This window comes from Phyllobates terribilis, unplaced genomic scaffold (assembly GCF_046119375.1).
Source record: "Phyllobates terribilis strain yellow unplaced genomic scaffold, ASM4611937v1 Scaffold_1__5_contigs__length_1240528914, whole genome shotgun sequence".
Taxonomy (NCBI): Eukaryota; Metazoa; Chordata; class Amphibia; order Anura; family Dendrobatidae; genus Phyllobates; species Phyllobates terribilis.
In genome coordinates this window covers 51,974,525-51,988,568 of record NW_027362761.1, presented here as the reverse complement: position 1 = coordinate 51,988,568, position 14,044 = coordinate 51,974,525, and the positions used below count along the sequence as shown (strand labels likewise).

At 38.2% G+C, this 14,044-nt stretch overlaps 1 protein-coding gene across 4 annotated transcripts in view; it reads left to right on the top strand.

The window, feature by feature from the left end:
* Positions 1-12,967, top strand: part of CPLX1 (complexin 1) — a 291,961-nt gene extending 278,994 nt beyond the window's left edge. For all 4 annotated transcript variants that reach the window (XM_073662067.1, XM_073662039.1, XM_073662049.1 and 1 more), the window contains one exon: positions 10,222-12,967. In XM_073662067.1, coding sequence (XP_073518168.1) covers positions 10,222-10,419 — 198 coding nt within the window. In that variant the 3' untranslated portion in view covers positions 10,420-12,967. The remainder of the gene's footprint in view (positions 1-10,221) is intronic.
* Positions 12,968-14,044: the final 1,077 nt, after the last annotated feature.

The window sequence follows — 14,044 nt, the reverse complement described above, 5'->3', positions numbered from 1 at the left end:
TACCGCTTCATCACTGCTGACCCCCTTGGTACTCTCATTTCGGATTATAAGACGCACCCCCACTTTCCTGCCAAATTCTGAGGAAAAAAGTGCATCTTATAAACAGAAAAATACGGTAATCCATAGAAGCGTCTCATTTGGATGTGCGATGATGCTTCATTCTTTGATTATGGGATGCACAAAAATAACCAAATACTGTACTTAGTTGTCTCTGTTAATCCGATAGACAATGTATAGTTCGCGAGTCAACTGCTCCTCCATTAAAATGTGGGGCACAGAACCCCCGATTTTGGAGATTGGTGTGGTCGTAGTAGTAGACGCATCTTACCAAGACTCTTGAAACCTCAAGTTGTAATTTTAGTAATTAACAACCTTTTTTAGGAATGAGATGACTAAACTTTAAAACACATGACATACATTCCACATCGTTTGGTTTAGGGGAATACCTTATTCAATCAGTGGGAGACAATGGAAAATATAACTACATTAATAGGCCTAACGTGGTTGAAATGAAGAGTACAGTCATTTAACACATTTACAGGAGGAATGGTTTTGTATACAATTCTAATATGTCACATATTTTCACACATTTGTATTGGTATTCCATGTAATTTTCATATTGTATTTATTTTTTATATCTTTTACCTTGCTTTGCTGTCTTAAAGGGCATCTGTCAGTATAATGAACTTTCAAAAGCTGTCTATATAGGCATTCAAATCATAGGAAATTGAATAAAATGATACTTTGATATCTGGGATCCGATGTCTTATTCCAGAAAAATCCACATTTTTGTTATATGTAAATGAGCTGTTAAGATCTTTGAGACGGTCACTAATCTGCATGAGAATCTGCCACCAGAGCTTATTTTAGATAAAAGTGGACACACTAGTGTGAGACATGTAATGACTGACAGTCTGCTCTCCTGATTCATACTTTTCACAGTTTTTAAGACTGAAAATAGGCTATAGGTTTAACTCAATGGGTTTTAGTCTAACATGTTGATCCAGAAGAAGACAAAAACCCCATAGGCCAGGCATTAATAGCTCCATATTAAGGAACAATGTTATCACTGGCTTCACATACATCAATCAGACTTGTTCCCTGGATCAACATCCCATCACAGAATCTAGTGCTCATAGTCTGAAATATTATATTTTTCAAGAAAGGTATTCAGGTTGTTTTTGAATTTTAGTAGTGAAGCAAATATTACAACATCACGTACCAGAGTTTCATAATCTCACTGCTCTTACAGTAAAGAATCTGCGTATGTGATTATGAATAAACCTTCTTTGCTCTAGACTTGGGGTATGCCTACTTGTCCCCGATGTAGGCCTAGGTGTAAAAAGATAATTAGAAAGATCTCTGTACTGTCCTTTCAAATATTTGTAAATTGCAATAAGATCGCCCCTAACCCAAGTTTAATAACCTGTCGCCTTCGAACACTCCCATAGACGCATGCCATTCCAGAGGTCTGTGGCGGATCCAGGAGTGATGTCTTATCCATTTGGAAGTTAACAGAACAGCTGCAGCAGACAGCTGACTAACAGAGTGGATCATTAAAGAAACATCCAATCATGCACTCTTCTAGTCACCTGGCTGCTGCAGCCAATCATTGGCTGCAACAGTCCAGGTATATTCAGAGCAGAACATACATCATTCCAGTTCTGACACAAGCCTCTGAATTCCCAAGGGCAGGGGTGGGCAATTAATTTTTCCAAGGAGGCCACATAAACTGTTTTAGCCCTCCACAACTGTCCCAATCGGCTGATCATTGTTCTCACGTTTTGTTTTTGTTTCTGCAGCCAAAACCTGTTCTCCTGGCATTAAAAATGAATTCAAAACACCCATTTGACTGCATTCTTTTGCAGCATTTTTTTGGGTGTGAATTACATATGGGGTTTGTCTATAGTACTTATTTAATAAAGTTAGTTTTATTCACCAAAAATGCTGCAAAAATGTTTATTGCTTTTTTGCACTTATTGCTTTCTATGGGAGATAAAACACTGCAAAAACGCGACAAAAACACTAAAATAAATAACATGCTGCGGATTTAAAAAGTGCAACAGCTTTCCAATTCAGTATAAAAAAAAAACCATGTGCATGAGATTTCTGAAATCTCATAGCTTTGGCTCGTGCTATAAAAAACAGCATTTAATTAGCATAAAATAAAACATGTGAACATTGCTCAACACTAATTTTATCTCTTTATAAAAAGCAGTAAGTTACAGTATATGTTTTTGATTCGCTGTTACTGGTAAGAATACATGTTTCAATATAGGCCTCATATTAACATGTGTTAGCAGTTAAAGGAGTTTTCCGATTTCAGAAAACCCTTCTACCTAGCTGCATTTTTATTTTTAAGCAAACTGTTTTTTACTTACCCACCCGGGACCAACGTTGAGACTCCGCTGCTGCTTCCGACTTCTGTTATTGTCTGAAGTGCTGACATCACGTTTACAGCTCTGCAGCCGAACAGTGAGCTCAATGGCTCTGAGCGGCTCGTGCCGTTAACTTAGGTAAAGCCACTGAGCTCAGTTATTGGGTTCAGTGCTATTGACATGATATCAGCACTGCCGACAATAATAGACTCCGGGAGCAGCAGCGGAGGCTCATAAAGACATGATATTTTCATGAATAAGAAAACCAGTCCTTGGTTCATCAGTAATTTTGTTCAGTTTCATCAAATTTTCATCAGTGTGAAACTTTCATCTGAGTTTGGTCCAAGTTTCATCAGTTTTTCTCCGATGAGGAAAAAAAAGTTTCTCTACCTTCTCCTATTGGCCAATGGCATCCAAGTGCTGTCCAATTTTTTCACAGAGCCATGGATTTTTCATTGCCGATTTTGATTTGTCACTCGGATCAATATCAGACATGTCTCCATGATTTTGGATGAACCACTCTGCAAAAAAAAAATATCGGGCAGCCCCATGGACGAGTGCTGCTGTGAAAGACACTGGTAGAACTTGTAGTAGGACGGTATGGTTGGGGGGGGGGGGGGGTGAGGCTAAAATGCAATTTAAAATTGTGGATCAATTCAAAATTCATTTCCTGCTCTTTTGTTGACTCTGTCTGTGGGCCGAAAAGAAGCAACCAAAGAGCCGGATGTGGCCCAGCATTTGCCCACATCTGCCCAAGGGTGATGGAAGGTCATCATGTCCTTGTTTATTGTTTTAAAACGATCTATGCCTAAAAAAAAATATTTCAGTGTCAGACAACCCCTTTAATATTTAATAACTGTAAAAAAATGCTACAGTATATGTAGTCTACTAAATAATTAATCGCTGTATTAAATGGACAAGCAGTACATATCGATACAGCCATAGTAGGCCTGGGGTTGTTTGTAGCCAATGGCCTCCCAGTCTATCACATAGATAGTTTGACAGAGAGAGCCCCCATCTCCTGTCTAACTACCTAGATGTTGTAATCCCCTTTCACCACAGCATTTAAAGGGAACTTGTGACCAGAAATAATGCTGTTAACTTGCAGATTTGTGGTTAATCTGCAGGTTAACAGCATTATAATAGCTGGCTAATAGCTTTATTATGCTGCCTGGCGCCTGCACACAGGCGAATGCAGAAGGGGGAAAATTAACTTTATTCTCCCCGCCAGCATTCAGATTCAGTCACGAGGGCAGTGCCGGTTCAGTCACTGCTCTAATTATACAGAGAGACTGCTGTAACTGCGCCCATGGCCCTGACTGACAGCCAGCCTCAATATAGCGTCTCAGTCAGGGCCAGGGACGCGGTTACCGTGGCCGCTGTGTTCTCAGAACGATGACTGAACCCACGGCGCCCCTGCCTCCATGACTGAAACCGAATGCTGGTGGGGAGAATAAAAGTTAATTTTCTCCCTGGCTGTGAGCAGGCGCCGGGCTGCATAATAACATTGTTCTGCAGGTTAGTAGCATTATTTCTGGTGGCAGGTTGTTAGGCCGGTACACAGGAGAAGGGCTTTCTCGCAGCGTCCGGCCAGGCCCTTTCATGCTGGTCAGTAATTGTCAGCATTTAGGTTCCATTCTAGGGATTCTAAGTGTGGTTTCTGCATTTCTGCTCATGTGCCGCTAAGCAACGCCCCCTTGCGGTCATGTACCGCTAAGCCACGCCCCAATTGTGGTCATGTGCCGCTAAGTCACGTTCCATTGTGGTCATGTACCGCTAAGCCACGCCCCCTGCTGTCTGGTACATGGTACAGCGTGGTTGGTTGTCCTGGTGGGCTGGGGCTGTCTCTAGTGTATTTAAGGGCTCCGTGGGCTCAGCCCGGTGCCTAGTCTATCTCTTCCTAACCTGTGGTGAGGTCTCTGGCAGTAAATGCAGTGTGTTTGAGTCGTTGTCAAGGGTTCCTGCTGTGTGCTCCCTAGTCATCCTAGCCATTAATTAGGGCTAGGGAAATACTGTGAGCAGCATGCTCGACCTTGTCGGTTCACCGGTTGGGGTCCACGCCACGGAGGCATCCTTGCTACCGATCCAGTATTCCAGGGTCCGCCATTGTATGTGTGGTCACACTGCCGCTTTTACACCCATGTGTTGGGTGCTGCAGAGATCCTCCTCCTCTTTAGGAACTTAGGTTCCAGGCCTTTCCTGACCTACAGCTATCTGCAGCTCTATATGCCGCCATCTAGTGCTCAGGTGTTTCATGCTGCCAAATCCTTCCTGCTCTGCATAGCGGTGTCTTGCAGTGCAGAAGTTTATTAGTTTTGTTTCTGGAGTGTTGTTAACTCTCAGCATTGTACCTTGTTTAGTTACTACTTGTGTGTGCACTTAACACACTAGTTCATTTCTTTCTCTGTGCTTAGCTGAACATTCCTCTGGGACTCAGCTGCTGCAGCTCCTCTGCAGTCCGGTGGACCCCGATGTGTCCTTTAAGCTTTATTTTATTTTATTAAAGGACACGCCAGCGTAACACAGGTTCCCTTTAAGGCTTTAAACTGCTGCTTATAGTAAATGCATATTGGTTGACTCTTCATTGAACAATCCATTTGTTCCAGAAATGCAATAAAAGACAAAGCCATAATCACTGTGTTTTGATCAAGTATTTTTCCTTCCAAATTGTTGACTGTTTTTGCATATTAATTAAGCTGTATAGTTTATGATGTAATATTAGATAAAAATAACCTCAACATTACAGTATTAAATCATTAAAGTGTATCACCAGATTTTACAATATAAAATGAACATTTAATTTAATACATCACATATTACATATTGAGACTGGTATACTTAATTTAAATATCCATTTCATAATGTCTGTATAAACCTGATATTAAAATGAACATTATTATAATGTTAAAAATAAAAACTTTATGAAACAATTATAAAACCATTCTGGCATGAATCTTCAGTCTTATCAGGCCTAAGTCATCTTTTTGATAACATATTCAGATTTTATTGTGAAGTCCGGTGACCGAACTACTTTAATGTTTTTATTTATGTAGTTCTTCAGGTGAATTAGGCACTTAGTACTAGTATTTTAAGGAGAGGTGGCAGGTTGGTAGGGCTCACAATATACTTGATTATTCTCATAATCCCTGACGTCACTGAGGAATTTGTGGCGTTTCCTAACTGCCAGTTTTTCCTAAACGTAGGGACAGTTTGGGACACCTGTGCCTTGTCATGGTTGACTTGATCTAAGGCTCGAGCTGGATACAGGCGTTCCTCATTGTTTTTCATGCTGCCCATAAAATATAGTAATCCCTCTTATGCTTTTTCAAGGATTAAGAGAATAATGTCAAAAGAGGGTTAACTAATACATTTTTTAAATTTACTACAAAATTCAAGGTTGTCACCAAATATCATAGGTCTTAGATTGCTGTAAAGGTCCCGTGTTATTCTATTGGTTTGATGATATTCAGACATTTTAATTGCATGGCGTTCCCGGGCACATCCTTTTTCTTCAATTTCTCTAGATCTCTAAGGTTATTGTCTAGTGACGAAACAGAAAGGAATATCTGGGGTTTTGGATAGAAGCTATAATCCTAGAAGCATTTTTCTCGGTATAGGAAAAGATTCCCATAGATGTGCAGCTGCTTATATTGCTCAGAAAGGAAATGCATCCGAAAGATCCATTTCCTTTCTGAGCAATCAAAGCATCTGCACATCTAGGGGAATCGTCTCCTATACCGTTATCAAACCTGATTGCTTGATTTAAATCAAATGGAGGTGCAGGATCCCAGTGTGGTTGAAAAAGACATGAATTGTATATACAAGCCCAGGCAGTACAACTTGAGAAGAACATGAATTGTATATAGAAGTCCAGACAGTACAACTGGAGAAGGACATCAATTGTATATAGAAATCCAGACAGTACAACTGGAGAAGGACATGACTTGTATATACAAGTTCAGGCAGTACAACTGGAGAAGGACATCAATTGTATATACAAGTTCAGACAGTACAACTGGAGAAGGACATCAATTGTATATACAAGTTCAGGCAGTACAACTGGAGAAGGACATTACTTGTATAGACAAGTCCAGGCAGTACAAATCCTAGAGAGCTTCAGAACATAAAGAAAGAGATTGAGCAGCATGCCAAAATAGGCAGGTTTGCTTCAAAACATTTTTTTTACCAGATCCTTAAAGATCCACTGCATTTATGAATATATTTTCTTATGAGTGCAATATTTTGAATCAAATCCGCTTATTTTTTCTTTAAGCTCTCTGTGTTAATACAAACTACAGATCTTGTACTGTTCTCTTCAAATGGAATGCACATAATAATGGAGCCTTTCTTGATTGTAGCCCCATATGCTATACTATTTGTCCTACTGAAGTAGAAACAGTAGTAGTGCAGGAGGTAAAGACTATTTAAAAATGACAAATTTTTATGGTGCTGATGTTCGTTGCGTTGTATACATATGTTATTGCGGCACCATGCGTGACATTACCACTCCTTCCCTGAGACTGGAAGTTCAAAACTCTATATGACTTCCGGCTCACGTCTGACTTCACATGCCGGGAGTGAGAGGTTGGTAATCTGAAGCAATTCTTTAAATATTCGTGCGCTATAAGTAATATGCTCACCACTCTGATTCTGGCTTCTCAGTATGTAGCATGTTGATCTAATTATACCTTATATACCCTATATATTGTTTTTGGATCCTATTACTGGGCTCCATATTGTGTAATTCCCTGATGAGTAATTTAACCTTAATGAAATACATTTGACCTGCAATGTATAGGTATTTATCCTAAGTTAGTATTTCACTTTGGTACTTCCCTTGTTATGGTAGGAGTCAATGCAAGGGCATGACCATGGTTTTGATAGGCACCAGGTACCAGGCACTTTATTACACATGAAGTGACTTGTGACTTGCTTTGATGGTGCAGATCTGTTACAAGATTTTGTGAGATACAACCTATTTTCTTCATTGAGTCCTGGTCATATTGTATACACCCTATATAATATCTAGGTATTGGTTATATGCTACATTTTGGGCAATTTTATTATTGTCTATAATATCTTTAACTATTGGCTATTTCCTCATTTGTAGCATGAGGATCACCATCATAAAATCTTGCTCAACTAAGTCTGGTTATTAGAGACCATAAGTTGGAGTACAACACTTAGGTCTTATTATTGAAAACTAGTATCTACAATTTATGTCATATTGAGTTAATCAGGGAATCATAGGCTATTTCTCACCGTTCACCTACGCAGTGGTTATATTACTTTTGGTGTGTGGTTACCATATACATTTTAGAGACATGCTCTATATATTTAATGTAACTATTAAGAGGTTAAGTTTTATAGACTCTTTCTGCTACATTCATTGCAGAAAAGCTTAAATTCGAACATTTCCAACCTATCTAGTTTGTCAATAAAGGACATCACTTCAACTATGAACCTTCTACTTTTATTGATAGATAACAAGTTGCAGTACACTGCTACTACAATTTATCAAGTTTGCCTCTTGTTTAGAACTCCAGCCAAGGGAACGGAAAATCTCTATTCTCAACAAAACAACTATTACGATGTGGCAAGGAAAAACAGACAAGCCGGAAATCTCCAATATATTCTGCAAAGTACTGTAGCTGAAAAATCATATATATACAGTACAGACCAAAAGTTTGGACACACCTTCTCATTTAAAGATTTTTCTGTATTTTCATGACTACGAAAATTGTACATTCACACTGAAGGCAGCAAAACTATGAATTAACACATGTGGAATTATATACTTAACAAAAAATTGTGAAACAACTGAAAATATGTCTTATATTCTAGGTTCTTCAAAGTAGCCACCTTTTGCTTAGATGACTGCTTTGCACACTCTTGGCATTCTCTTGATGAGCATCAAGAGGTAGTCACCGGAAATAGTCTTCCAACAATCTCGAAGGAGTTCTCAGAGATGCTTAGCACTTGTTGGCCCTTTTGCCTTCACTCTGCAGTCCAGCTCAACACAAACCATCTCGATTGGGTTCAGGTCTGGTGACTGTGGAGGCCAGGTCATCTGGCATAGCACCCCATCACTCTCCTTCTGGGTCAAATAGCCCTTACACAGCCTGGAGGTGTGTTTGGGGTCATTGTCCTGTTGAAAAATAAATGATGGTCCAACTAAACGCAAACCGGATGGAATAACATGCCGCTGCACGATGCTGTGGTAGCCATGCTGGTTCAGTATGCCTTCAATTTTGAATAAATCCCCAACATTGTCACCAGCAAAGCACCCCCACACCATCACACCTCCTCCTCCATGCTTCACTGTGGGAACCAGGCATGTAGAGTCCATCCGTTCACCTTTTCTGCATCGCACAAAGACACGGTGGTTGGAACCAAAGATCTCAAATTTGGACTCATCAGACCAAAGAACAGATTTCCACTGGTCTAATGTCCATTCTTGTGTTCTTTAGCCCAAACAAGTCTCTTCTGCTTGTTGCCTGTCCTTAGCAGTGGTTTCCTAGCAGCTACTTTACCATGAAGGCCTGCTGCACAAAGTCTCCTCTTAACAGTTGTTGAAGAGATGTGTCTGCTGCTAGAACTCTGTGTGGCATTGATCTGGTCCCTAATCCGAGCTGCTGTTAACCTGCGATTTCTGAGGCTGGTAACTTGGATAAACTTATCCTCAGAAGCAGAGGTGACCCTTGGTCTTTCTTTCCTGGGGCGGTCCTCATGTAAGCCAGTTTCTTTGTAGCTCTTGATGGTTTTTGCAACTGCACTTGGGGACACTTTCAAAGTTTTCCCAATTTTTTGCACTGACTGACCTTCATTTCTTAAAGTAATGATGGCCACTAGCTTTTCTTTACTTAGCTGCTTTTTTCTTGCCATAATACAAATTCTAACAGTCCATTCAGTAGGACTATCAGCTGTGTATCCACCAGACTTCTGCACAACACAACTGATGGTCCCAACCCCATTTATAAGGCAAGAAATCCCACTTACTAAACCTGACAGGGCACACTTGTGAAGTGAAAACCATTTCCGGTGACTACCTCTTGAAGCTCATCAAGAGAATGCCAAGAGTATGCAAAGCAGTCATCAAAAGCAAAAGGTGGCTACTTTGAAGAACCTAGAATATAAGACATATTTTCAGTTGTTTCACACTTTTTTGTTAAGTATATAATTCCACATGTGTTAATTCATAGTTTTGATGCCTTCAGTGTGAATGTATAATTTTCGTAGTCATGAAAATACAGAAAAATCTTTAAATGAGAAGGTGTGTCCAAACTTTTGGTCTGTACTGTATACTTTTTATAAACTGTTTTTTTATGAAAGGATGCAAAGTAGAAATTTTTACAGTGTTCCAAGCTAATGACATATCAAAAAATGCATTTTCATTTTAATTGGGACCCATTTGCTGATATGGTCAAGGACTAAAAGGTGTGCTCTTCTGTAAACTCTGATGCCTCTATGCATTCTACTGCCAATTTACTAATTTTAATGTACTCCATGCAATGCTTAATATCCCTTGGGGTGGCACACATGAGGACTTGAACACTTCCTGCCCCAAAGATCGCAGATGATAGTTGTTATCACCCTGTGATCCATTTGCTTTTAGCAAAAATTATGAAAGTGGACATCCCATTAAAGTTAGAAAATGAAGAAAGTGATCTATAAGTTGTTTCATGCCATCTCTTGTTTTGTTATTCTTGTTCTATTTAAAATGTCCATGCTTCGTAAGAAACTTGCTTTTGGATTTGCTTAAACGTAACCCTTTACTTGTACATATTGTTTCTAGTCACATGAGTAAAGTTATTTCCTTTCTGTTTTCCTTTATTTTCCACAGTATGGCATAAAGAAGAAAGAGGAGAAAGAAGCTGAAGCACAAGCTGCAATGGAAGCTAATGCTGAAGGAAGCTTGACACGTCCAAAGAAGGCCATACCTGCTGGATGTGGAGATGAAGAAGAGGAAGAAGAAGAAAGCATTCTAGACACAGTTATTAAATATCTACCGGGTCCACTTCAAGATATGTTCAAGAAGTAAAAAACAGTAGACTGTCAGACTGTTTTAATTGTAAACAGAAAAGCAATGGATTTCCCCTTGTTCAAAGGGAGATTTCAGTATTGCCACATGCTACCCTCCCTCCCGTCTCTAAACCTTTGCTCACTATAGTCCCTCCACTTTCTTTTCTTCTTTCCTTTTGTACATAGTTACATACAGTAGACACCTCTCAAAGGATGTCAAGGTTATGAGCTGCAGTCTACGCAATTTTATTATAAGCCATAGTACAATTGTATGTTTAATCTGGCAGTTGTGTCCACAATTTACATTTTCAATCATGTCAATGCATTATTAGCCAGGGAGAGTCAGTGTGTTGCTGTTAATAGTACATATAATTTCTGACCAGCTACAAAATGATCGATATTGACATTTGCTTCTGGCAGAAAAAAAAAAGAGCAAATTATCATAAGGATGCAAGGGAACATTTATTTTTCATTTTGTGTTCATCTAAAAGCAAGAGAAAATTCAGAAAATGAACCATGTAAAACTCCTTCCTATGCTTGGGACTTCATAATAACCTGTATAACAGCCTTTATTATAATATATTGACTGTGCAGTGCTGATATATAACATTTTCTAAGTTCTAAATGTAGGATTTTATATTGACATATTTGAAATTGTGCTTAAATGATTACAAACTTAAAATGCCAGTTACCCAATTTCTTTTCCAACCTCATACTTTACAGTTCAAAATTGCTAGAACTAAGATAGCACAAACCTCAAAACAATTTGTACCCATAATTCACATTTTAATAATTGGTAGCATTTTTAGTATTTTAGATATATACCACCGCATCTTAATATATAAATCACACATCAACATATTTAAAGAGTAAAAATTAGCAGAAAATTTTCCTTGAAAGGGATTTATGGCTCAATATGTCATCCGCTTACTTCTGAATAAAATATAATTTCCTGCTATGCGGAATAATAATTGTTTATCCTCTGAGTTTGAGAGTAGTAGTTGGCATATAATGTAAAAATCAAAATTTTGAATAAAAAATTAAATTTGCAGTTATGATCCTTAAGAAAAATTGTTGAAAATCATTGCAATCTGCATGTAGTGAGTTAGTTTTTTTTTTGATTTTCCAATGGATATTAAGACTTTTTCACATTTAAAATTGTATCTGTTGGGATGTCTTGAAGTTGTGTAAAACTAAAATTCTGTTAGATAAGATGTTCTAACCTGAACCTTAGACAGTTTCACACAGCCATAATAAGGTCACATCTTAACATTTGTATGATGGCACGCTAGACGTCGCCCCTAGCAGTTCTACAGAATTATACATAAATTTAATATGATCTAAGCTTAGTAGATGATGCAGGTCCGGTGACTGTAATATGGGCGTAAAAACATAATCGTATAGAAGTTGTCTGAACCCAACCCTGATACACAATCCTATTTAATATACTGTAAAATACCACCATTTACTATAAACAGTCTAAATATTATAGCTTGAAACATAATAATACTTCTAGTATATACGGAAATATTTTAAATGTTAAACTATATAAAAACTAATATCTTTTTATAATCTAGATAAATATGTTATAATGCAATTAACTATGTATTAGTCTCATAAAGCTATTTAACAAATGTAATGTGAGGCTTTATTGCAAGACCAAAGAGAAGCCTGGTTCATTTGTTCATCTAACACTGAATATCTCTGTCACCCTCCATTGCTTTCTGTCCATAAATGTGTTTAATCTCAGGTAATTGAGGTAGTCTTTTGTAATTTTTTTTGTCTTCTAGCTATGGAAAGTGGTACATTGAATTATGGTTCTACTACCAATAAAGAAATAGGAGTTATAAGCTAAGGTAATAGGGAGTTGTCCTCTAAATATTTAGAGGGGAAAGACGAGGCAAAATAATGCGGCATTGTTTTTATTTTTATTATTTTTTTTTTTTTTCATAAATTACATCTACCTTTATAGAAAGCCATATAAAATCAGACTGCAATATTAATTTTGAATGCTACTATATGTAAAAAAAAAAGAATAGATCATATGTTTAATTTGCACTGGAAATTCTCCGTCTGCGTTTTACTGTGTGTTAGTTGAGTGTTTTTCCCCTTCTGTGTCAGAGTAACACATAACAAGGCTGCTCTACTTGTCTCTTTCAACAAGCTTACTGAAATCCTGTTGTCATGTAACGTTGCAGATCTGCTGATGTGAACTAAATGTAATGTCTTCTGTGTATGCTACGTTAATATGTGTTTCCTCTCTATGTTAGTAAAAATGTTTGGGTAACAGTTCTTCAAAAAATGTTTTCACACATAGAAGTTTATCCGCTCAGCCATAATTTTGTGATTAGCTGAATCATTTTGTAATTTAAATGCTCATATACTCAGATCAGATGCATGCTTCAATCTTCTCGGTAAGAACCGGAGGAGATGTAGAGACGTTGTGAATGTAAATCTCATTCGTATTTTGCCTGCTACTCTTCATTGCATGATATCAGTTCAAATGTTCTTTTATGAGTGGAATCACAGCCAATAAAAAATAAAGTGATTTCATGGTTTTTTTCTTACATTGTTTTCAATTTATTTATTTGCTTGGGTCAATGATGGTCTGGGGATGCATACCCTTGGAGGGTCGCAATAACCTCCAAGTGATATCCCACGGTATCCTGACTGCTGTTGGGTACTGGAATTAAATCCTTCGAACTACTAACACACCCTATGCTGCTGCAGTAGATCCTGGGTTCCTCCAGGTGCAGGTCAATGTCTGGCCTCATGTAGCCAGAGTTTGTAGGCAGTTCCTTGATGATTAAAGACATTGATGCAATTCATAGAAAAAGTGTCAATTCAGCTCACCAAGAATCTTTCAGGGTAGACAATCTGTGGTCTGGTAGTGGTGGTGGTCTGTGGTGCATGGAGTATGCATTGGTCTGGCTTCAAGGTCAAATAGCTCTCAATGGACCAAAAGGGGATGTTCTACAGCACCAAAGGAAAGTAGTTAAAACGTATCCTTTAGTCATATGAGATACAAAAATTGGCAGAATGAGCATATATTAAAAAAAAACATAATACTTATTTATTTTGGATAGAAAAACCCTTAATCGTAGCTATGATTAAGGATTTCTCTAACCGAAACGTGTCCGTGTTATGCTTTTTTTTTTAATACTTGAACATTCTGTCAGTTTTATATTCTATATGATTAAAGGTTAAGTTTTATCTACTTTCCTTTGGTGGTGGAGAACATTTTCTTTTGGCCCATTGATGCAATTGGCAAGGCCTCACATTCACCAGACCTGAATCCAATTGATAACCTTTAGGACATGTACCAATGCATTGAATGTCAAGTAGTGTAGCAGACTGTTGAAGAGCTTATTGCATGGTGGCACTGATTCACATGTGGGACTAGATCCCCCAGGACACCATGTGTCTTCTCAGACATTATCCAGAGTGCAGAGAGACCTGTCAGGACCATACACACTACTGAGTCATATTATGAGTTGCTGAGATGAAATTCATGCAAAATTTGTTCAGCCTGTGATTTAAATATTCTACTTTTTGGGGGGTTTCAAATGGAAATCAGGAATCCAGCCCTCAATTGGTTGATGAATGTGGTTTCCACTGACCATTGACACACAATTTTATTCTCA